The sequence below is a fragment of the Carcharhinus amblyrhynchos genome, chromosome 15 (genome assembly GCF_965287045.1).
Source record: "Carcharhinus amblyrhynchos chromosome 15, sCarAmb.v2.hapA, whole genome shotgun sequence".
Classification (NCBI taxonomy): Eukaryota; Metazoa; Chordata; class Chondrichthyes; order Carcharhiniformes; family Carcharhinidae; genus Carcharhinus; species Carcharhinus amblyrhynchos.
This window is the reverse complement of record NC_137338.1, coordinates 47847311-47871570: the sequence shown is the minus strand read 5'-3', so window position 1 is coordinate 47871570 and position 24260 is coordinate 47847311. Positions and strand designations below refer to the sequence as shown.

Below are 24260 nucleotides of genomic sequence, written 5' to 3'. Positions count from 1 at the left end.
GTAATAGTGTGAAGAGAACATACATAGAATGCATGCAAGATCAGTGTGTAAAGCAAGCAACCAATGAACAGATTATTTTAAACCTGTATTGTACAATTCATTAACAATTTTGTAGTAAAGGGAAGAGAGACGCTAATATTATAAAATTTTGTATTATGCAGGATTTTCCGCTCCCACTGCAATATGTTTGTGGCAGCTGCTGCTTACCATTGGCAGTGGGATCTTACAGTCCCACCACTGTTAATGGGGTTTCCTACTGTTCCCACCCTCCGCACCAAATCCAAAATAGGAGGGTCGCCACTGGCGGGACTAAAAGATCCCACTGGTGGGAATGGCTAGAAAATCCTGCCCATTTAGTTTGAAAATGGTTTAGTTAAGTCCAAACCTTGGATCTTAAATTAAACAAAACAAACTATTTATGTAGCTTAACTTCTCCCATTAGCACATGACTCTTTCCCTTGTCAATCAACCTAATTAAACCCTACTCTGAAATCCCAGGGGAAAAACCAAAAATACACAGAAATGGATTGGCTCAGATTAAAACAAACACCCTTGTATCTAGAATCAATTATTCTTCTACATTCTCAGCATGTAGATTGCTTGCAGCAGACAAACCGGCACCATATAAAGAAAGCTGGCTCTTAAACATACCATTCACAAGAGCTATGATATAAACACATTTCTTAAAGGCACAGTATCATCACAATTGATAGTATTAGAAAAAAAGGAGTCTTATAATGTTGCCAAAAAGAATCATGTCCCTGAAGGAAAGGGGGGATTTTAGAATCCAGCAAAGGAGGACCAATAAATTGACAAGGCAAGATAAAAAAGAAACTGAGAGTAGGCTAGCAAGAGACATAAAAGAATGGTAAGTATTTTTGACAGGAATGTAAATAGAAAGAGATGAAAGAAACATGACCAGTGAAATTTTAATGAGGAGTAAGGAAATGGAAATTGCAGGGAAATTAAACAACTAATTTGTACCTGTCTTTACAGTAAAAGATTCAAAACAAATTATGGAAGTAATGCAGAACAAAGGGTCTGGTGAGAAGAGGAACTTTAAAAAATCCCCATAGAAGGTAATATTAGAGAAACTAATGGGATTAAGTGATGACAAGTCCACTAGACCTGATGACCTACGTCTTAGAGTATAAAAATGTAGCTACTGAGCTAATGGATTCATTGGTTTTGATCCTTCAGATTTCCTTAGATTCCAGACTAGCCCAAACTTTGAAAATGTGACAAACACAACCTTGATATTTAAGACAGGAGAATAGAGGGAAAGTAATGCAAAGCGAGCCTGAAGTATTTTCATTATTAATTTTTATTTAAATTCATCAAATTTATCAAATTCATCTAAAACAAAAGGCATACATACAAATTTAAATTTCACTTGTTTTATTCAAAACAGAAAAGGAAACCACTGAGTAGAAACCAAGTAGTATATGTGCATTATAATTTCTAACAATCTACCTCCTCCTTATCTTCAGAACCAAATAATGGCCACAATCTGCTTATTGAATGGCACCATCATGTGGACTATCAATATCATCTTCATCAGCAGCCATTGCATTGTGACGGGCCATATCATTCCACAAATAATCATCATCTGCACCACTAAGTGCATTGGATAGCACATGTTTCTTGAATGATTTAATGACAATCTCCATTTTGATTTCACCCTAGCCTCAACAACCTATTTGCAGAAGATTGCTAACGTTGGAGACTTTGCTGAATGTCTTCTCTCCTCTGATCATTCAGTCATTTGACTTTTATCTCATGCTAGCCTTGGATGGATTGCACCAAATAAACCTGTTGGACTTTAACCTGGTGTTGTGAGACTACTTACGATGGATGGATTGTTTAGAGAGACATCCAGTGGTTGAATAAGGCAGGTTAGACCACTGGGAATCACTGAAATATCACAGTTTTTCTATCTAACTTGAGCAACAACATCATTGACATGGTGTGACTTGTATATGTTCCAGCTGAAGTGACATTTTCTTTACATAATCCTCCTGGTTGGAAATTTGAAACTTTTCTTAGCATATTTTCAAGTCACCTTTGTCCATCCATCCTTCATCGTGAATATAGGTGACTGCTCCTTCTGGGAATTGCTGTTTTGGGAGGGTTTTTTTCTTGAATAAAATCATTGCTTTAATCTTTGTCCTATCAGGCATACTTGAAAACAGAACTGTGAATTTACTTTTCATGGCCAGTTATTTTCACTAATGCTACTTTCTCTCTAACTAGGCTCACCATTTGACTGGCTGGCATGTCACCTGGAGTATTGTGTGCAGTTTTGGTGTCCTTATCTGAGGAAGGATGTTCTTGCTATAGAGGGAATGCACCAAAGGTTTACCAGGCTGATTCCTGAGATGGCAGGTCTGTCATATGAGGAAAGATTAAGTCAGTTAGGATTATATTCACTGGAGTTTAAAAGAATGAGAGGGGATCTCATTGAAGCTTATAAAATTCTAACAGGATTAGACAGGGTAGATTCAGAAAGAATGTTCTCAATGGTGGGAGAATCCAGAACTAGGGGTCATAGTTTGAGGATAAGGGATATCTGAGAACTGAGGTGAGGCGAAATTTCTTCACCCAGAGGGTGGTGAATGTGTGGAATACACTGCCATAGAATGTAGTTGAGGCCAAAACATTGTCTGATTTCAAGAAGAAATTAGATATAGCTCTTGGGGCTAAAGAGATCAAGGGATATGGAAGAGAGGGGGGGATCAGGATATTGAATTTGATGATCAGCCATGATCAAAATGAATGGCAGAGCAGTGTCGAAGAGCCGGATGGCCTACTCCTGCTTCTTTGATGTTTCTATGTTTCCATTTCAAAATTCATGAGAGTATCATCCATGATCCTTATACTGGCCATTCTGTATCCATTCTTTTGTGGATGTTTGATTTTAAATTACTGAAATGTGATAAGCCACCATCAAGTTCTGTGGCATATTCTGTGAAATCTTGATATTTTGTCACAGTACAAATTTGTTTCTCTTCATATAACTGGTACAACAGGCCTGGTTTTGAAAACTGCAGTGCCTACTTTGCTTGCTTATTTCTTTGAATGAAGACTCAGATTGACCAGTGTGAAACTGATGCATTTTTGGAAGAAGTTCATCTTCCAGCTGCAGCCACAGGCTCAGCTTTCCTCTGTTTGCACATTTATTCTTCAGCACCCACCAATCTACAATGTTCTTTTCCAAAACTTTGAATTTTCTAGCTGCTGCACAATTATTTGTCGACTCTACAATCTCAACGGCTTTAAGTTTGAATGGGGCTGCAGGACTGTGTATCTGCCATTGTTTCTTTGCCATATTAGAGGCAGTGGCATAGCTAGAGGGGGAGCAGGAGAAGCGACCGCTCCCCTTGAGCACATTCTTCAAAAGTGGCACCTTTTCAATGGGGTGTTCCTCACGGACCCCTCATATCTCTTCCCGAGATCTGAAGTCCTCAATCTGTGTACTGAAATCACAGGATGCGAAATGGATGTGGGGACTTCATGCAGGAGGAAGGCGTGCAATCTCCTGAGAGGGCATGCAATCACAAGGATAATTGCAGAGGCCGCGAAGGACATAAATATGCAGCCACTATGACGAACGGGCAGACGAGACCAAGCATTCCTTGCCAACAGACATCACCAGCCGAGATTGGATGAGTAAATAGATTTGGTGATTATCCTAGCCTGTCCAAATTGTATCACATTTTTCTGACCTTACCAAAAACTAGCGCAGTTGCAGAACAATCCTTTAGCCGACTCAAATACATAGAGTCTTACCTTAGTTCTACAATGGGCAAGGATAGATTGTCTGGGTTAGCTTTGGTCTCCATTGAAAGACAGTTGGCTACTGAGGTAGATTATAATAAAGTAATAGATAACTTTGCTAGAATGAAGCGTAGATGAAAGAGGCTGTTGTAATTGCTTCATACTTTTTTCATATTGTTTCATTTTCTTTTCATATTTAAAATGTAAAATAATTAAATAACACACTTGTTTTTATTATGTTTTGATTTAACATACAAAATACAAATGTATAATGAATTTAAAATTATTTGGTATCCGCCGTGGTGCCTTTTTTATGTGCTCGCTCCCTCTAACTTTAGAACCTGGTTATGCCCCTAATTGGAGGAGGTATTGGTGAGAAAATAGCACACACTAGTCAGGTTTTAGCCTTGGTGTTACATGTTGATGTGTAAACTGGAGGAGCTGAACAGCTGCCTTCAATAGTGTGATATTCTATGATTCTATTAGGCTTTGCACAGGGTGAGTCTGACTTCAGTATTGAGCAGGTGGTAAGTATAAAAATGTTGGATTTTGTTTTTTGCAAAAAGTCTGGAGTCAATTTACCCCACGAGGCACATGAGAAATGAACAAATTTTGGGCCAAAAGTAAGGGGCTGACTTTTACATGAGACTGACCATTACTTGGCTATATATGATAATATATTAGCATGGATTGAGATTGGTTATTAGACATATAACAGAGAGTAGGGGTGAGATTTTTCGGCCTGGCTTGACCTGAGACTGGAAAATCCCACCTGAGGTCAATGGACCTTCCCATTGTCTGCCCCTTGCCCGCTCCGATTCCCGTGGTGGGCAGGATAGTAGAATTCTAGCATAGGAATTATTAAAATATGTTCAAGTTGACAGGCTGTAACGAGTGGAGTAACTGAGTTGGAGTCAAATCTGTAGCCAATGCAGTGCATCAGGGAGTGGACGATTACCTTTGTTGATGGAGGCAGTCTCATTCCTTAGGTTAAATCGAACTTTAGAATTAGTCATTGGTCACACACAGGAAGGTGCGTCAGCAAGTCAGACAGGTTAACAGATCCAGCTTGAAGCAGAGTGTTATTTCCGAATGGCAAAATGGCATGTTTCCCGCTAGGGAAATGGGTCGGTTTTTGTCTCCAGATCTTACCACAATCTGTCAATAAAAACAGCTGCATGTGTTTCATGATGTCATGCAGGGGAGCTGGACCTAAACACAACAGCAAAGCCTGGCTGCACTGAGATTGGGGCACCGTGTTTAAAGGGCGTCATGATCAGAACATGAATGATCGTCTCCCCCTGCCACCAGGTAGGTCTCAGGTAGGTCACACCCAATACTGGCACCCATGCCCAAAACCCTCCCCCCTCAAAACAACTATCACTGCCATCCCCAGCTCCCATGACTGCTCCTGGGCATCACTACATAAAAATGAATCCTCCCCCATGAGGCTCCCACTGGGGTCCACCCTGGTACTGCTCCCTGATACAGGTTGACATTGCCAGACCACTGCCTGATCATGTCTCACTCTCCTGGGGTCATTTTTGCCCCCAAGGGGGAAATCCTCACAATAGGTTCACATCTGTATTCAGCTGTTGTAAACCGCGCCAATGTGACGTCACATCAGCACAGTGTGAATATACTGTGGGGGGAGTCAATACATAGTGATGGGGGTTAATAATATGAAAATCTATTCAAGCGTATGTGAATCAGGTTCACGCCATTGTGAGTATGAACCTGATCACATCGTCAGCGAGGGGTGGCAAAATCGGAAGTTGCGATCTTGTTAGGTCCGTGACTTCCAGGTCTTGCTGCATCCTGAGCCAATGGCATTGCCATGGGGGCACTGCCTGGACATGACCCTCTCTCCTACTAAGAGCTGTGGTGTCACACCTCCAGGGTAGGAAGGACATTCCTACAAAGGAGAATGTTACAGCAGGGAGGCCACTAACTATATTAAAATATATTCGCAAGGGGTTTCCGTCAATGCATGGCAGGAACCCCATTATGTCACTGGCAAGGGGAGGCTGGATCAATCGAATGGGGCAATGCCATCAGCTTGAAAGCTGTTTCAGGTCTCCGTCCTTGATTCTCCACTCTCTCCATCACTCCTGCCTGCCGAAAGAAGCATTTATAGTCCGTTTTTATGGGGGGAATGTTATCACAAAATGGCAGAGTGTGGGATTTTCTGGGCATGCTCGCTTCAAGGTCAGAGATTCACACCCAAGGTCAATGGACCTTTGCATGTTCTGTGTCTTGCCCGCTGTGATTCCTGCAGTGCAGGGGATGGGAAAATTCCTCCCATAATGTTGTTCCCAGTGAGAAAACCAGAATGTTTCTCTTCAATGAAACACACCACTTTCTCTCCAGCTCTTACAACACTCCGCCTAAACAAGTCAAGGGAGCGTGTTTCACACCATCATGCATGGAGGCAAGGTCTAAACGTGCCAGCAAAACCTGGTTGCACTGAGACTGGGGCACCATGCTTAAAGGACACCCTGATCATGACAGGAATAAACTTCCCTCCCAGCCCAACAGAGGTTGCAGGGTCTCCCCTCCTGACTTCCCCATCGGAGTTGGCACTTCTCCCCTCCCAACATCCCCCCAATCATTGACACTTTCCTGCTCATCCCTCCCCACAATCATCAACTCCTTTCCCCCTCCCCCGATCATTGGCCCCTTCCTCCCCTTCCCCATGATCATCTACCCTTTCTCCCAATCATCGGCCCCATTCCTCTTTCCTCCGATCCTTGGCCCCTTCCCCACCCACCCCACATTCAGAGCCGGCATGGTCTTGGTGCCAAGCTGGCAGAGCCAGCCTGTGCCAAAGGACAGTGCCACGGGAGAGGCCATGTCCCTCTCCCCCAGGGGCTATACTCAGCTTTACAACCCTGGGGGGACCCCACAACAAGTTGATGCTTAGGTGAACTTGATGTAAATGGCACCAGTGTGATGGCATGCCAGTGCCCACTGAATATCCGGTGAGGGAGAGAAGACCTAGACAGAATGCTCACTAATGACATACTAATATATTAAAATAAGTTTTCTGCAGTCCTGCGGCATGTTTCACACCATTCTGCCGGTAAGGGACCAGGAAGACCAGAACTGGGAAACCCGCTAACATGAGTTACGCTTTCTGGAGTTTGAGCGTGAACCACCATCCCCACAGGCTGAGAGTGTAGGCTCAAAATCACCCCCTATGTTTCTCATCAGTTCACTTTCATATACTGCTTTCGCCTTCTTTATTAGTTTCTTGGTCCTGTTTTGCTGAATTCTAAAATATTCCCAATCCTCAGGCTTCCATCTCTATTGATAACTTCATAAGTCTCTTTCTCTGATCTAATCCAATCTTTAGCTTTTCTGGTCAACCAGAGTTAAATCACCTTTCCTGCTAAGTCTTTGCATCTTAATTGAAGAAGTACATTACCAGTGATCTGATGATTCAATTATAAGGAGAAATCACATTGAACAGTTTTGTATTGATGGAATATCGATGGTCATGGGGTGATTTGATTGAAATATTTAGGGTTTTGAAAGGAATTGATGGGAGAGGTAAACAGAATATTTTTCAATTGATGGGGTGTGTTGGTCAAGCAAAAATAATCTTCAAGACTGGGCCAGGCTGTTCAGGGGAGAAACACCACTTCACGCTACATATAGATTCTAAGCCACTTAATACGTTTAAATTTGAGATCAGCAGAAGTTTGCTCACTAAATATATCATTGGATCTGGAGCCAGGCAGCTGGATGGGGTTAGGATACAGATCAGTTGTGATCTTACGAAATTGTGAAGAGGCTCAAAGGTTGAATGGCTTACTCCTGTTCCTTTGAAACTGAAACTCAGTAGTAAGATTAGAATGCGACTGAAATATTTTTAGTAACACCAGCGCACATGAACTGCTCCAGGGGCTTTGGCAGTTTTACTTTTCAACCAGCTGCTTGAAAATTGAGGCAATCATTGTTGTTAAAAATATCTCTTTTGCAAAGAAGCATCACCACAACAGCAATTTGATTGATGTATCACCCTTAAAGTTGTAAAACATCCAAAGGTATTTAACAGGGGCATTATCGGGCAAAATCTGACAGGAAGCAAGATGATAATAGGGCAGATGGCCAAAGGTTTGGTCAAAGAGATAAGTTTTAAGGCGTGTCTTAAAGGAGGGAGGAGAGGAAGGGAGGCAGAGAGGTAAAAGGAGGGAATTCCAAAGCATGGGGCCATGGCAGCTAAAGACACAGGCATCAGTGAAGCAGTCAATAAAATTGGTGATACTCAATAAATCAGAATTGCAGAAACATAGGTATCTCAGAGGTTAGGTGGGGAATACAGAGAGAGGCAGGATGGACCTCTGGCAGCATTCAAAACCAAGGTTTCAAATTTTAAAATCAAGGAGGTGGTTAACCAGGAGTCAATGTAGGTTAATGAGCACAGGGGCTTGGGTGAATGGGACTTGGTGCAAGTTAGAACTCAGGTTTGGATGATCTGAAGTTTACAGAGAGTATATCATAGGAGGCAGCTAGGGATTGCATTAAAATAATGAAGGATACGAATAAGACTTGCAGTAGTGGATGGGCTAAGGGATGGGCAGAGTTGGCTGTTTTATGGAGGTGAAAATAAGCCACCTTAGGGCTGAGTAGTCAGAAACCCATCCTACGGTCAGACATGGCACTTTTTGAGAATGGTCTGGATCAGCCTCAGACTGTTGCAAAAAGAATGGAGATGCTAGAGAATGGAGTTTGTGGCTGGGACTAAAGACAATGAATGTAAGAACATAAAAAAGAGGAGCAGGAGTTGACCATATGTCCCCTCAAGCCTGCTCCACCATTCAATATATCATTGTTGACCTTTACCTCAATTCCACTTTCCTGTCCGTTCTCTATTCCCTCTGAGTCCAAAAATCTGTTTATCCCAGCCTTAAATATATTCAACAAATGAGCATTCAGAATGCTTTGGAATATTTACAACTCTCTGAGTGAAGGAGTTCCTTCTCATCTCAGTCCCAAATGTTGGATCATTTCTGAGAATTCTAGACTTTCCAGTCAAAGAAAGTAACCGAGAGCATCTACCCTGTCAGAATGTTATATGTTTCAATAATATCACCTTTCATTCTTCTAAACTGCAGAGACTAGAGGCCCACTCTATTGAACCCTTTCATCATCGGACAAACCTTCAAATCCAGGAATCAATCAGGAAGCCAGGAACCTTCATCATACTACCTCAAAGACAAATATACCCTTTCTTAGATAAGGCGACAAAACCCTGCACACTGTCCCGGGTATGGTCTCACCAAAGCACAGTACAATTGAAAAGATGAATTTTTATGTCGGCCATTTGGCCCTTCAAGCCTGTTCCACGATTCAATAAGATCACAGTTCATCTCAACTCCACATTCCTGCCTATTCCTGAAACCTTCCATGCTGGTGCCTAACAAGAATCTGTCTAGCTCAACTTTCAAAATATTCAAAGATTCTGCTTCCACCATCTTTTGAGGAAGAGAGTTCCAAGGACTTATCACCACCCTGTGAGAGGGAAACATTCTCCTCATCTCCAGCTGAACAGTGTCCCTTGTTCTAGATTCTCTCACAAGAGGAAACATTCTCTCCACATCGGCCCTGTCAAGACCCCTGATCAAAGTTATTTCAAAATATAAGCAGCTGGATTGAAGATGAAAGACACAGGAACCGAACTATACAGTGTAGTTCAATGATCATATAGTCTTGATGTTAAGAAAAGTCAGAAATGTGGAAACCAGATTTGAGAAAGCATTCAGATGCGCCCAAGAAAATAAGCGAAGTGCAGGGGTTTGGTATTTAAAGTGACAATTTAACCTGGCAGTTAACTTGTAGTGAGGGCTAAAATGCTCCCATTATGAGAGCCAGAGAAACTTAAACAGCGGAAGACATGGGTGCACAGGGGACAGGGTAAAGGATGATGGCGGATTGCCAGGGCATAGAGATACAGAGTTCCTGTGGGTGTTCCCGATGGAGCTGGCCACTTAGGAGCAACCTATACTAACTTCAACATTCTCTCCATGCCCATTGTGTTTTATGGGACTTTCACAATCAATAACTTCAGCATCAGTGTGAAATAAAACCATTCTCAGATAGACGTGAAGGGTCGAAATAGAACAGCAAGGCTGCCTCCCCCAGGTTGCAGTGTTTTGATCAAGTCAGACTGTATTTACAGACCGCAGCGGGGTGCCAAACAAAAGCATATTAGAATTGTAAATGAATCCTAACTATTTGCCTAAAGCATTATTAAAAGAACTGAGTTACAATATTAACAACATAGAGAAGTTTAGTTAACCCTTCACCTGCTGTATAAACTGGAATAATAATTAGGAAATGCTGCGATCGACAGATTAAAGATTTATTCATATTTTTAACATTCTGAAAAAGACGGAACAGTTAATTCTGAACCGTTCGAAGCTAGAAGGGTAAACGGCGTTGTTGCTACATGACTGGATGGATTCACTTGCGCCCCGACAGTGGAGCAAAGCTCAGCAGCAGCCCCATTCTTGCCGCTTCATTTACAAGGAGAGTTGAATTGAGTTGGAGAATGGAGGAAATGCAGAGAGCGAAAAGTTAGCAATGTCCAGTTAGCTCAGAAAGCCCCTGAGCTTTCCACTAAATGCAGCCACACAAGTGTCTATTGGCAGCCCCGCCTCACAGCAGCCCGGCTCCTGCAGTATTCAGTGAGACTCAGGCTCCAGCTTCTCCCCACCCAGCACACCCTCAGATTTCAGCCCAGGACCTGGCTCTCTGATGGCTCGCCTCACTTGACATCTGTGCCCATTGCAGATCCGCTTCACATCGCCAGCTGCCCAGACTGAGAACGGGAGCAGTTTGCGGCATCTTCATTGCCTTTCCCAGCGGCTGATTCATAAATCCTAATTTTCATGCATCATGGCAGTAAGGATTGAATTAAACTCCATTTTCTTACTCACCCTTTAATATATCCGCGGCTTTGGGTGGACTGGAGCCGCAGTAAAGGGCCAGGCTCTGGTTTTCTCCGTCAGTCATCTCTCCAACAGCCACACTAACTTTATGTTCGGGTTCAGGAGGCGGACTGAGACCAAAAGCAGCCTGGCTGTCACTGCACACTGGCAATCTGTTGCAACTCCCCACACTTTGATTCACTCTCGCCTCTCAGAGATTCAGCGTTTGCCGATGGTAAACATCAAGTACAGAAGCTCGGAAGCAATCTCGAGATTGCAAACATATTTTAAACTGAAATGTTAGCTTGGCTGGAAAAGCACTGCAATGGCCAGTATCTCTCAATATCAATAACTCACCACATCAGTGCCAACAGGCTGTCCGTTCATTCATAAAGTTCTGGCAGAGCTAAATATCTCTGCTAACTTAGAAACAACTTTGATTACCACCCATCAGCTGAGAAACATACAAAATAGAAGCAGGAGTAGGCCATTCAGCCCTTCGAACCTGCTCAGTCATTCAAATGATCATGGCAGATCAGCAAATTCAATATCCTGATCCCCCTTAACCCATATCCCTTGATCCCTTAGAACTATATCTAATTTCTTTTTGAAATCAGACGTTTTGGCCTCAACTACTTTTGTTGGTAGTGAATTCCATACATTCACTACCCTTTGGGTGAAGAAATTCCTTCTCACCTCAGTCCTAGAAGGTTTACCCCTTATCCTCAAACTATGACCCCTAGTTCTGGACTCCCCCATTGTTTCTGAATTCATTCTATCTAACCTTGTTAGAATTTTATAAGTTTCTATGAGATCCCCTCTCACTCTTCTAAACTCCAGTGAATATAATCCTAATCTACTTAATCTCTCCTCACATGACAGACCTGCCATTCCAGGTATCAGCCTGGTAAACCAATGTACTCCCTCAATGGAAGGACATCCTTCTTCAGATAAGGGTACCAAAACTGCACACAATACTCCAGGTTTGGCCTCACCAACATTCTAAACAATTGCAGCAAAACATCCCTATCCCTAAACTCAAATCCTCTCATTATGAAGGCCAACATTCTATTGCCTTCTTTACTACCTGCTATACCTGCACACTTACTTTCAACGATTGGTGCATGAGGACACCAAGGTCTCGCTGAGTATCCACCTCTCTCAACTCACATTCAAGTAATAATCTGTCTTCCTATTATTGCTACCAAAGTGGATAACCTCACATTTATTCACATTATACTGCGTCTGCCATGATATGCCCACACACTCAGCCTGTCCAAATCATGCTGTAGCATCACTGCATCCTCCTCACAACTTACCCTCCCACTCAACTTTGTATCAGCTGCAAATTTGGAGATAATACATTCAGTTCCCTTATCCAAATCATTAATCTATAATGTGAACATTTGGGGTCCTGGCATGGAACCCTGCAGGACCCCATCAGTCACTGACTGCCAATCAGAAAAAGACTCAATTATGCCAACTCTTGGCTTCCTAGTTGTTAGCTAGCTACCTATCCATTTCAAGACATTACCTGCAATCCCATATGCTTTAACTTTACATCATAGTTTATTGTTTGTAATATATATAAATGATTGGAGAAAAACGTAGGTGGTCTGATTAGTAAATTTGCAGATGATACAAAAGTTGGGGGAGTAGCGGTTAATGAGGAGGCTTGTCAGAGGATACAGCAGGATATAAATTGGCTGGAAATTTGGGCTGAAAGATGGCAGATAGAATCCAACTAGACAAATGTGAGGTGATGCAATTTGGAAGATCTCCAAAAAGAAAATATACAGTAAATGGTAGAGCCTTTAGAAATATTAGCATACAGAGGGATCTAGGCATGCAGATCCACAGTTCACTGAAGGTGACAACTCAGATGGACAAGGTGGTCAAGAAGGCATAAAGCATGCCGGCCTTCAGTGGTCAGGGCATTGATATAGGAATCAGGAAATCTTGTAGCTGTATAAGACTTTGGTTAGGCTACATTTGGATTATTGTATGCAGTTCTGGTTGCCACACTACCAAAGGGATGTTAATGTTTTGGAAATGGTGCAGAAGAGATTTACCAGGATGTTGCCTGGTTTGGAAGATATGGACTATGAAGAAAGGTTGAACAAACTTGGATTGTTTTCGTTGGAGTATCGGAAGATGAGGGAAGACCTGATAGAGGTTTACAAGATTATGACAGGCTTGGATAGAATGGATAATCAGAGTCTTTTTCCCAGGGTCAAAGGGTAAATTACTTGGGGGCATTGATTGAAAGTGAGAGGGGAAGTTTAAAAGAGATGTAAGGAGCAAGTTTTTCACACAGAGGGTGATGAATGCCTGGAATGTACTGCTGGAGGAGGTGGTGGAAGCAAATTCTACAACAAAGTTCAAGATGTGTATATGCAGGGAATAGAAGGATATGGACCACGTAGAGACAAGAAGATTTTAGATTAGAAAGACATCTGTATTGTCTCAGAACTGGTGGACAGAACTGCCTGTTCCTGTACTGTACTGTTTTTTGTTCTCTGTTATGTGAGACCTAATCAAAAACCTTCTGGAAATTTAAATAATCCACATCTACTGATTCTCCTTGGTCAACTTTACTAGTCACATCCTCAAAGAATTCCAATAGTTTCATCAAGTATGATTTCCCTTGTCTAAATCCATGCTGAATCTGTCTGACTATACCACTGCCTACCAAATGCTGAGTTATAAAATCCTTGATAATGGACTCTAGCAACTTCCCCAGTACTGATGTTAAGCTCACTGGTCTATAGTTCCCTGTTTTCTCTCTATCTCCCTTTTTGAATAGTAGGTTTACATTCGCTACCCTCCGATCTGTAGGAATCAGTCCAGACTCCAAAAAACTACCAATGTATCTTCCTTAACTACCCTGGAATGAAGATTATCAGGACGTGGAGATTTACCCACCTTCAATTCCACCAATTTCCCCAAAACCATTTCTCTACCAATGCTGATTTCCTTCAACTCCCCACTAAAACTTGTTTATATAAGAACATAAGATCTAAGAGCAGGAGTAAGCTATCTGGCCCCTCGAGCCTGCTCTGTCACTCAATAAAATCATGGCTGATCTTTTTGTGGACTCAGCTCCACTTACCCGCCCGCTCTCCATAACCCTTAACACCATAACACTGTTTCTGTCAGAACTTCTGGTACATTATTCATGTCATCCTACATAAAGACTGAAGCAAAGTATGAACTTAATTCCTCGGCCATTTCTTTATTCCCATTATGAAATCTCCCATTTCTGACTGCAAGGGGCCTGCATTCATTTTTGTTGATCTTTTTCTCTTTACATACCTAGAGAAACTTTTACAGTTAGTTTTTATGTTCTCCACGAGCTTACTTTCATATTCTATTTTCCCTTCTTAATCAATCCCTTAGCTCTCCTTTGCTGAATTTTAAACTGCTCCCAATCCTCAAGCCTGTTATTAATAGTCTTTTAATGCAATTTGAATTCAAAGAACAAAGAAAATTACAGCACAGGAACAGGCCCTTGGGCCTTCCAAGCCTGCACTGACCATGCTGCCCGGTTTAACTAAAACCTTTCCAGGGACCATATCCCTTTACTCCCATCTGATTCATGTACTTGTCAAGACAGCCCTTAAATTCACTACTGTATCCGCTTCCACTATCTCCCCCAGCAACGAGTTCCAGGCACCAACTATTCTCTGTGTAAAAAATTTGTCTCATACATCTCCTTTAAACCTTGCCCCTGGCACCTTAAACCTAGTAATTGACTCTTCCACCTTGGGAAAAATCTTCAGACTATCCTTCATTCCAAAGGTTTTATTCCTTTGGCGTTTATTAAAGGAACATATTGATAAGATATTCAAAGAACAAGCTTCAGTTTTCAGGTGTTGCCATTCTTTCAAACATCAAACACAAAGGCAACCCCACCAGTCCAGCAGATAAAGAAGAAAGTGAGTCACCACCCTATAGCAGGAAAATTCTACGTGAGCCAAGTACAATCACCAATGGTGCACTATTTTCCAACACCTGTAACTATTCCAACAACATAGTTCTGCCTAATGCTCTTTCTGTTCAATTAATTTTCATACAACCGTTCAAAAAGGAAGACATAATATCAGAAATAGGAGCAGCAGTAGGCCACTCAGCCCTCTAGCATGTTCTGCCATTCCAGAAGATCATTGATGAGCTGATTGTGATCTTAACTCCACTTTCCTATTTACCCCAAAACCTTTTACTCCCTCCCTGAGATAGAAAATTTCAAAGATTAATGACTCTCTGAAAGAAGAAATTCCTCCTCTCCTTAATCTTACTTGGGAGACTCCTTATTATGAACATATGCCCCTTAGTTCTCGATTCTCTGGTGAGAGGAATCATCCCCACAGGTTCTGTTAAGCCCCATTTGAATCTTACATTTTGATAAGATCACTATCATTCTTCAAAACTCCAGTGAATACAGACCCAATTTGCCAATTGCTTCATCTCAATCAAGTGAACCTTCTCTGAGCTTCCAATGCAAGTATATCCCCCCTTAAATAAAGAGATCAAACCTGTACATAACAATTTTGCTGCAATCTCACCATTACCATGTACAATTATAGCATGGGTGGCATGGTGGCACAATGGTTAGCACTGCTGCCTCACAGCACCAGGGATCTGGGTTTGATGCCCACTCGGGTCACTGTCTGTGTGAAGTTTGCATGTTCTCCCTGTGTCTGTTTGGTTTTTCTCCAGTTTCCTCCCACAGGCTGAAAGACATACTGGTTAAATGCACTGGCCATGCTAAATTCTCCCTCAGCGTACCTGAACAGGTGCCGGAATGTGCTGATTAGGGAATTTTCACAGTAACTACATTGCAATATTAATATAAACTTATTTGTGACTAACAAATAGATTTTAACTTTATGATTTCCCTACTTTTATCTCCATCCCCCTTGCAATAAAGACTAATATTCCATTTGCCTTCCTCAGAACTTGTTGTGCCTGTCTGCTAACTTTTTGTGATTCATGATTTAAGGAGTATCCTGACAGTAATCTGCAGTTTCTCTCCATTTAAATAATATACTGATTTTCTATTCTTCTAACCAAAGTGGACAACCTCACATCTTCCCAAAGGATAACTCCATCTACTAACATTTTGCCCACTCACTTACTACCTATAATATCCATTTGCAGACACTTTGTTTCCTCCTTTGCTTTCCCATCTTTGTATTGTCAGCAAATTTATCTATAGTAAATTTGGTCTGTTAATCAAAGTCATTGATATACACCATAAATACTTGAGGCCGCAGAACTGGTCTTTGTGGCACAATACTAGTTCCAGTTTGCCAAGTTGAAAATAACCCATTTAATTCCAACTCTGTTTTCTGTCACTTTGCAAATCCTCTGTTCATACTAATGCATTGTCCTCAGCACTATAAGCTCTTATCTTGTGTAGTAACCTTTTACATGGCACCTTATTGAATGCCTTGTGGAAATCCAAATATGTTACATCTACTGGTTCCTCTTCATCCATCCTACTTGTAACACCCTCAAAGAACTGTAATATGTTTATCAAATGCAATTTCCTTTTCTTAAAACCATGTTGATTCTGCCTGATTGTATTATGATTTTCTAAATGTTCTGCTGTTCTCCAGTAATCATGATTGCTCCTGCTATTTTTACTATTCTTGGGAATTCTTTGTGTCTTTTACTGTGAAGACAGATATGAAATACTTGCCATTTTCTTGTTTCCCCTTTACTAATTGCCCAAATTCATTCATTAAGGGACCAATGTATACCTTAGCTACTCTCTTTGCAAATGCATTCGAGAAAGGGGGCAGCATGGTAGCACAATGGTTAGCACTGCTGCTTCACAGCTCCAGGGACCTGGGTTCGATTCTGTGTGCACTTTGCACATTCTCCTTGTGTCTGCATGGGTTTCCTCCGGGTGCTCCAGTTTCCTTCCACAGTCCAAAGATGTGCAGGTTAGGTTGATTGGCCATGTTAAAAATTACCTCTTAGAGTCCTGAGATGCATAGATTAGTGGGTAAATATTTAGGAATATGGGGATAGGGCCTGGGTGAGATTCTGATCAGTGCAGACTCAATGGGCCAAATGGCCTATTTCTGCACTGTAGGATTTCTATAAGAAAGGAGGGAGACAAAAAGCAAAAAACTATATGCCATTTAGCTGAGCATACGTAATTGGGAAAATGTTGGAATCATTATTAAAGAAGTAGTAGCAGATTTAGAAAATCATTATACAGCCAAGCAGAATCAACATCACATAATCACTGAATGACTACAGTACAAGAGGAGACCATAAACCCATCATGTTGGTGCCATTTATCCAGGCCTTATTCCTGTAGCCCTGCGAATTATTCCTTTTCATGTTTTACATGGTGTTATAAAAGGGAAATTGTCTCTGTAAAAATTCTTACTGTCCTGCTAGTTTACTCTCATATTCTAATTTCTCCCTTTATTATTATTTAGTTATCCTTTGCAGGTTTCTAAATTTTCTCAATTCTCTGGCCTGACACCAATCTTCACATCATTGTATGCTTTTTTTTTCAATTTGACATCTTCCTTAACTTTCTTAGTTAGCCACGCATGGTGCATCCTTCTTAAGAACTAGATTCTCTGTTGTTAATGTATTCAGATATTTTCAGTAAGTAAGTACAAATAGGGCAAAGCTTTACAATGATACCATCCACTATTACCATCTTTTCCTTCTCTCTTGTTACCTTCTTTCCCTGAAGCCAGCTTTAAAAAGGAAATTCCACAGAACATCAACTTCCCGATATTCTGAGTAGTCTTGTGACAGATATGAAATTTAATTTGCCAGCAGTTTTTTGGTCTATGGTTTGACTTCAAGTCTGCACGGCTATTGAAGTTCTAATATTCAAAAAACATACAAAGGCATGCGCCTGATAACCAGATGCCTAGGGAAAGGCAAATTGTGCGGAGGGTGTGGAGAGTCTGCAGAAGGATCTAGATAGGCTGGGCGAATGGGCCAGGAAATGGCAAATGGAATTTAATGTTGGCAAGTGTGAGGTGGTCCACTTTGGTAGGAAGAATGGTAGGAAGGACTATTACTTACGTGGCGAAAAACTGCAGCAGGCGACGGTGCAGAGGGACCTCGGGGTCCTTGTGCATGAGTCGCAAAAACCCAGCCTGCAGGTGCAGCAGGTGGTCAGGAAGGCGAATGGGATGCTGGCCTTCATAGCGAGGGGGATTGAATATAAAAGTAGGGAGGTCTTGCTGCAGCTGTATAGGGCATTGGTGAGGCCGCAGCTGGAGTACTGTGTGCAGTTTTGGGCGCCGCACCTGCGCAAGGATATTTTGGCCTTGGAGGGAGTGCAGAGGAGGTTTACTAGGCTGATACCGGAGTTGAGGGGGTTGAGCTATGAGGAGAGGCTGAATAAACTAGGCTTGTACTCGTTAGAGTTTAGAAGAATGAGGGGAGATCTCATTGAGACGTATAAGATGATGAATGGGATGGATAGGATAGAGGTGGAAAGACTCTTCCCGCTCAAAAAAGACAGTAGGACTAGGGGGCACAGCCTCAAGATAAAGGGGGGGCGGTTCAGAACGGAGTTGAGGAGGAACTTCTTCACTCAAAGGGTGGTGAATCTCTGGAATTCTCTGCCCGTTGAAGTGGTGGAGGCTGCCTCGCTAAATATTTTTAAGAAGCGGGTTGATGGGTTTTTGATAAGAGAGGGGATTAAGGGTTATGGGGAGAGGGCGGGAAAGTGGAACTGAGCCACGACAGATCAGCCATGATCTTATTGAATGGCGGGGCAGGCTCGAAGGGCCAGATGGCCTACTCCTGCTCCTATTTCTTATGTTCTTATGTTCTTAACCTAACATTGATCGTGTGAAGAATACTTGAGGGTTACAATTCTACAGATGAGGCTGGTGTGTTAGTTCAAGTCTTTTGGCAGCATGGAGAGTCTATCATTCCCCATTGCTTTCTGCATGGAAATACCTCAGTCAATCAGGGTCTACCTGCCAACCAATCAGCACCCCTTTTTCTCCTATAGTATATAAATTGTGTGATCCTCTGAAATGTGACATTTTTGTGTTTGTCCTGATGAGTGCAAAATGAAAAGCTTTGGCAAAATGCCTCTCTTTTCAGCAATGGTCACGTTCTGTGTTACCACAAGTCTTGTGGAGGTGTTAACAAATTCTTCAGATACGTTTGGAGCTGGTTTACATGTGATAAAATAGAAACTATATAGCAACAATACCAATTGTTGACTTCTATGGGGTGTGCTATTTACAATCAAAATGAATAATTTGGGACAGGTTGTGTGTAATTTTGATATATTTTCTAATAAACCAGATAATAAGAAAATTACTAAGAATGTGCTCAGAAAGATTTGGTTGAATTATAAGATATATTTTCATGTTGATAAATATTGGATAATGAGGCAGTAAATTATATAAATATATTAGAAATAATTCAAACAGTATTGAGTAGATTGTTAGGTTTCAGGTGGCAGTGCAGGTCAAAGAAGCAAATAAATAAGTAAGTTATTTATTATTTAATAATAATAAATCCTGAGCTTTATGAATAGAGCCTCACAACACCAAGGAATCCAGTCATGGGTCACTGTCTGTGGAGTTTACATGTTCTCTCCTTTTCTGTGTGGGTTTCCTCCAAGTGCTCTGCTATAGGAATTACAAGCAGTCCCTGAAAATGATAAATCATGGACATAGGCTGAAAGGTAGGTCCATAGTTTCACCAGGCCAGGCTGCAAAGGAATGGGGATGGGTGGGGAGGCGGGGGCAGAGGATAGCCAGCAGAGGGAAACTAGCTACATTGGATGCAAGGTGTCTAAACAGGGAGACCCCATGTCAAAAATGGAGCTTGGACACCTCCTGCAGTGGGTAATATCCCAGTAGTGGTGGAAGAAGGGCATAAATTGGTCACTTAAGGTCTTCAGTTAGTTCATGGGTGAGCAGGCCACCAGAACCTTCCCAACCACAGCTAAGGTCCCAGCAGAGGTAGGTAAACCCTTATGTAGGAATTTCCTTAATGGATTCCCCAGGACATCACTGGGGTATTCCTCAAATGTGACTCTGGGATATCTGGAAATTATGGGCCATTTCATTTTTAGAGGTCTCCTTTTAATGTGAAGCTTTAAACTACAGCTCGTTCATCTTATGTGTAAATCCAGCACTGCATGGACTATTACAATTATGAGGTTTATAAGGTTATTATTGACACAAAGATTGGTGATGTGGAAAATAGGGAGGGGGAAATAGTGAGGAGAAAAGCCTTAGATTACATGGTGAAACAGACAGGCTGGTCAGATAGGCTGAATGGAATTTAACCTGAAAAGTGTGAGGCGATGCATTTTGGGAGGGCTAGCAAGGCAAGGGAATATATCATGAATGCTAAGATGCTAGAAAGTACAGAGGACCAGAGGGCCTTTGTGATACATGTCCAAAGATCCCTGAAAATAGCAGGACAGGTAGATAATGTAATTGAGAAGGAATACGAGATACTCGCCTTTATTAGCTGAGGCATAGAATATAAGAGCAGGGAGGTTATGATGGAGCTGTAAAATGCTCATTAGACTACAGCTAGAATAGTGTGCCCAGTTCTGATCGCCACACTATAGGAAAGATCACTGCGCCAGAGACCCGAGTTCAATTCCAGCCTTGGGTGACTGCCTGTGTGGAGTTTGCACATTCCCTCTGTGTCTACAGGAGCTTCCTCTGGGTGCTCTGGTTTCCTTCCACAGATTTCCTCCCGAAGATTTGCAGATTAGGTTGATTGGCTATGCTAAATTGCCTCTTAGTGTCCCAAGATGTGTAGGTTAGGGGATAGGACCTGAGTAAGATGCTATGGGGGAGAGTTGGTGCAGTCTCAATGGGTGGGATTTTACGGCCTCGCTCAAGCGAAACCGGAAATTTCTGCCCAAGGTCAAAGGACATATCTGTTGTCTGCCCTTCACCTGCTCCTATTGCGTGGTGGGCAAGGCAGCAGAGTTCCAGCGAATGAGTCAAATAGCGTCCTTAGGGACACTATGATTGTTTGATGTGATGGCACAAGGGAGGATGCAGAGGAGATTCACCAAAATGTTGCCTGGCTGGAGCATTTCAGGTATGAACAAAAATAGGCTGTGGTTGTTTTCTTTAGAGTGGAGAATTCTGAGAGGAGACATGGTTAAAGTGTGCAAAATTATGAGGGTCATTGATAGGGTAGATAGGAAGAACTCTTCCCCCTTAGCAGAGGGTCAATAATCAAGGGCACAGATTTAAGGTCAGAGGCAGGAGCTTTAGAGGGGATTTGAGGAAAAGCTTTTTCACACAGTGGGTGTTGGGTATCTGGAACTCCTGCCTGCAAGGATGGTGGAGGCAGGAACACTCACAACATTTAAGAAGCATTTAGATGAGCACTAAAAACACTATAGCATGCAAGGCTATGGACCAGTGCTGGATAATGAGATTAGAGTAAATAAATATTTGATGGCCAGCACAAATATAATGGGTTGAAGGGCCTCTTTCTATGCCGTGAAGTTCTATGACCCTATGAATATGTTTTAGGGCTGCAGTTTTAAGTTTAGGGTAAAATGAAGGGGATCATGTGACTTGTCCTGAAGGTGGTTTGATTATTAGAGATTGAAAAGAGGATTGGATTGTTTTAATGAGAATGCAGCATGGTGTATACCATGGTTAGAGACAATGACTTTGAGTTTCCCAAAGCCAAGGAAGGTGCTGTTGGTATTGAATTGCAAATAGTTGTGCTGTAAATGATCCATTACTTCTATGATGAAAGGGAGTTGGGATCAAATCTAACTAATTAGCATTTCTGCCAAGATATAAAATAATGGTGTCTAATGTTGTGATGGGGATGAGGAAACCAATTTTAAAATCAAGTTACAGGCTTCCCTATGATCAATGAGTATCTAAGACAGGCAGTTCCATGCGGAAATCAGAGAGAAAAGGCTGTTTGACTTTGTGGGCTATCATTGCTGGATGCAGAATTGAGAAGGTCCCTAGTCGAAGAGGCACTTCCTGCAGCCTTCTACGGATTTACCACAATTCAAAGGAACTCCCCCATTGTTATGTGGATAGTGCCATGGACTCTGATGCTGGCCTGAGAGGGTCGACATGACCTTGGCTTAACATCGCGCACAAAATAAAACGTAGTACTCTCTCGGTACTGCAGTAAAAAGTCAGTGCTCAAGTCTCTGGAGTTGGGCACAAACAGTCTAACTCAAAACTGCTACTGAACCAAAGCCAATACTGTCTCCTTCGCAAAAACTATACTTAGAAAATCTTCATGACTTATTCTGAAAAACGGAAAGCAATGTAGAAAGTTAAGCCATAAAAAATTGATAAAATGACTTGATGCATTGTGTGAAAAAAATTGAAAATGTAGATTCTTGAACTGTGAATAAAGTCCACTGTATGATAATACTGAGGATGCTGGGATACAGAAATTAATGGGAGATACAAGTGTTAACAGAAAGAATTTGGAATATTTGGATGAGATTTTCTCTTTTAAGGAAATAAGTTTGTGCAGTGAAGAGTTGCAATTATTATCAAATGAAGACAAAATTGGTTTTCTTTATATTACCAGGTAAACAAATAGATATATTTCTTCATGTAACATGGGGCAGCAGTTTAGGAAATGGGCTTTTACAGTAAAGACTGTTTAATGAGGTGTATAAAATAGTTCTTGCCCCAAACCTTTATTTACAAAAAATAACACTAGGAATTATATGAAGATGGAAATCCACAGCGTACAAAGTTATGTATCCAAACATCCCCGTCACAAAAAAAGTGCATGCCTATCATTTGCAAATGTCTGGACATGTATTGTTCATAAAGGAAATTGTCACATTAACAAACACTTCTTTTTCTAGTCTGATCCATGTTCATCTGTTCTAATGCACAGATTGCACACATTTTTGAAATGTTCAAGCCTTTTAGTTTAAAGTTTATTTATTAGTGTCACAACACTCAATGAAGTTACTGTTCAGATTCACTGAGGGAGAATTTAGTATGACCAATGCACCTAACCAGCATGAATTTTGGAGGAAACCGGAGCACCCAGGGAAAACCCGCACAGAGAAAGGGAGAACATGTAAACTCCACACAGATGGTGACCCAAGCCAGGAATCGAACCTGGGTCCCTAGCACTGTGAGGCAGCAGAGCTAACCACTGTGCCACCCCTCTAATGGTCTGATGGTATGGTAAATGGTAAACCCTCTAACTCTAATGGTATAAATTGTTAATTGTTTATCTGGTGTCTGCTGGTTTCTGGGTTGATGTTGCTTCTCTGAGGCATGTGGTTGCTGTGGCAAGTGGTGCTGCTGTGGTAATTGTCCCTGCTGATCCATTCCGTTTGTTGGGGGAATGGTTGATGCTGGGACTGATCACCATTCAGTTCCTTGTTACGATGGCAAAATCAAATCTGCCTCATTAGCTGTCTACTGTGAAGGAGCAGGTTCTCCAGTTCTCAGCTCTTACAGCTTTATCAACATGGAAATTGGTTTTCTGTTATTTCACTTTGATTTTGTCACTATTTCCTGTTTCAACTGGCTTCAATAGTTTTTATCTATTGGAAGAGTAGGTTGGATGCAGTGTGGCATTTGTTGCTGAACTGCACTATTTTCTATGCCTTCAGTCAGTGTTTTCCATTCTAAGATTGCCTTGGATATATCTGTACTTGATATAATTGATTTTCACTACTGTCTCAGTTTTTCCATTTGACTGGAAATAGTGGGGAAATTATGTGTAGTGCTGTATTTTGCAGTCAGATACAAAGTGTCTGAATTCTTCATTAAATGAGGTTGTTCATCATAATGTTGGGAACGCAGTGATGACTGAAGTGTGTTTACAGGCATTCTATGATCTCACTGGTAGTCAATGATGTTGGGTAATCTCACTTCCCATAATCTGAATAGTAAGTGGCTGTGACAAAATAATCAGTACCTATGAGAGAGAAGAGGTCTAATTCAAACCTCATCCATGGTCTGTCTGGTATGCGTCATGAGCAGCTCTTTAGCTTGCTTTGCTTGATGTTCATTACAGGCACCACACTGGCTGATGTGGTACTTAATCTTATTGTTCATGTTTATCCAGTATAACACTTCTCTTGCCTTCCACTAATTGGACTCAATTCCTTGATGGCTTGCATGGTTATGCTTCAGCATCTTCTTTCTTATCTCTTTAGGGGTAATGATTCTAGTTCCTTTTCAGAGTTTCCCAGTTGCAATCTTTAGCAATTAATTCATCTCTGCCTACCTGCTAGGAACCAGATCAGAAACTTCGAAGTATTTTATGAAGTTAATCTAGACACCAAGATTTTTATTTTGGCTTAGTGGGAGCATTAAGTGTTCACTCCAGGTGTGATTCTATTGACACACTAAAAAGCTTTTATTAAAACAAATAATTCAGCCACACAGTTAAAATGTAACAAAAAGAATAATATAAGTATAAAAGCATAACTTTTACCATTGAAATATTTAAACATTTACATAAGAACATAAGAACATAAGAAATAGGAGCAGGAGTAGGCCATCTGGCCCTTCGAGCCTGCCCCGCCATTCAATAAGATCA

General features: G+C 41.6%; 1 protein-coding gene across 1 annotated transcript in view; it reads right to left on the bottom strand.

Annotated features, from left to right (window-relative positions):
- Positions 1–10895, bottom strand: part of LOC145353294 (organic solute transporter subunit alpha-like) — a 35554-nt gene extending 24659 nt beyond the window's left edge. Inside the window, exon 1 of the mRNA XM_080203912.1 lies at positions 10722–10895. Coding sequence (XP_080060038.1) covers positions 10722–10797 — 76 coding nt within the window. The 5' untranslated portion in view covers positions 10798–10895. The remainder of the gene's footprint in view (positions 1–10721) is intronic.
- Positions 10896–24260: the final 13365 nt, after the last annotated feature.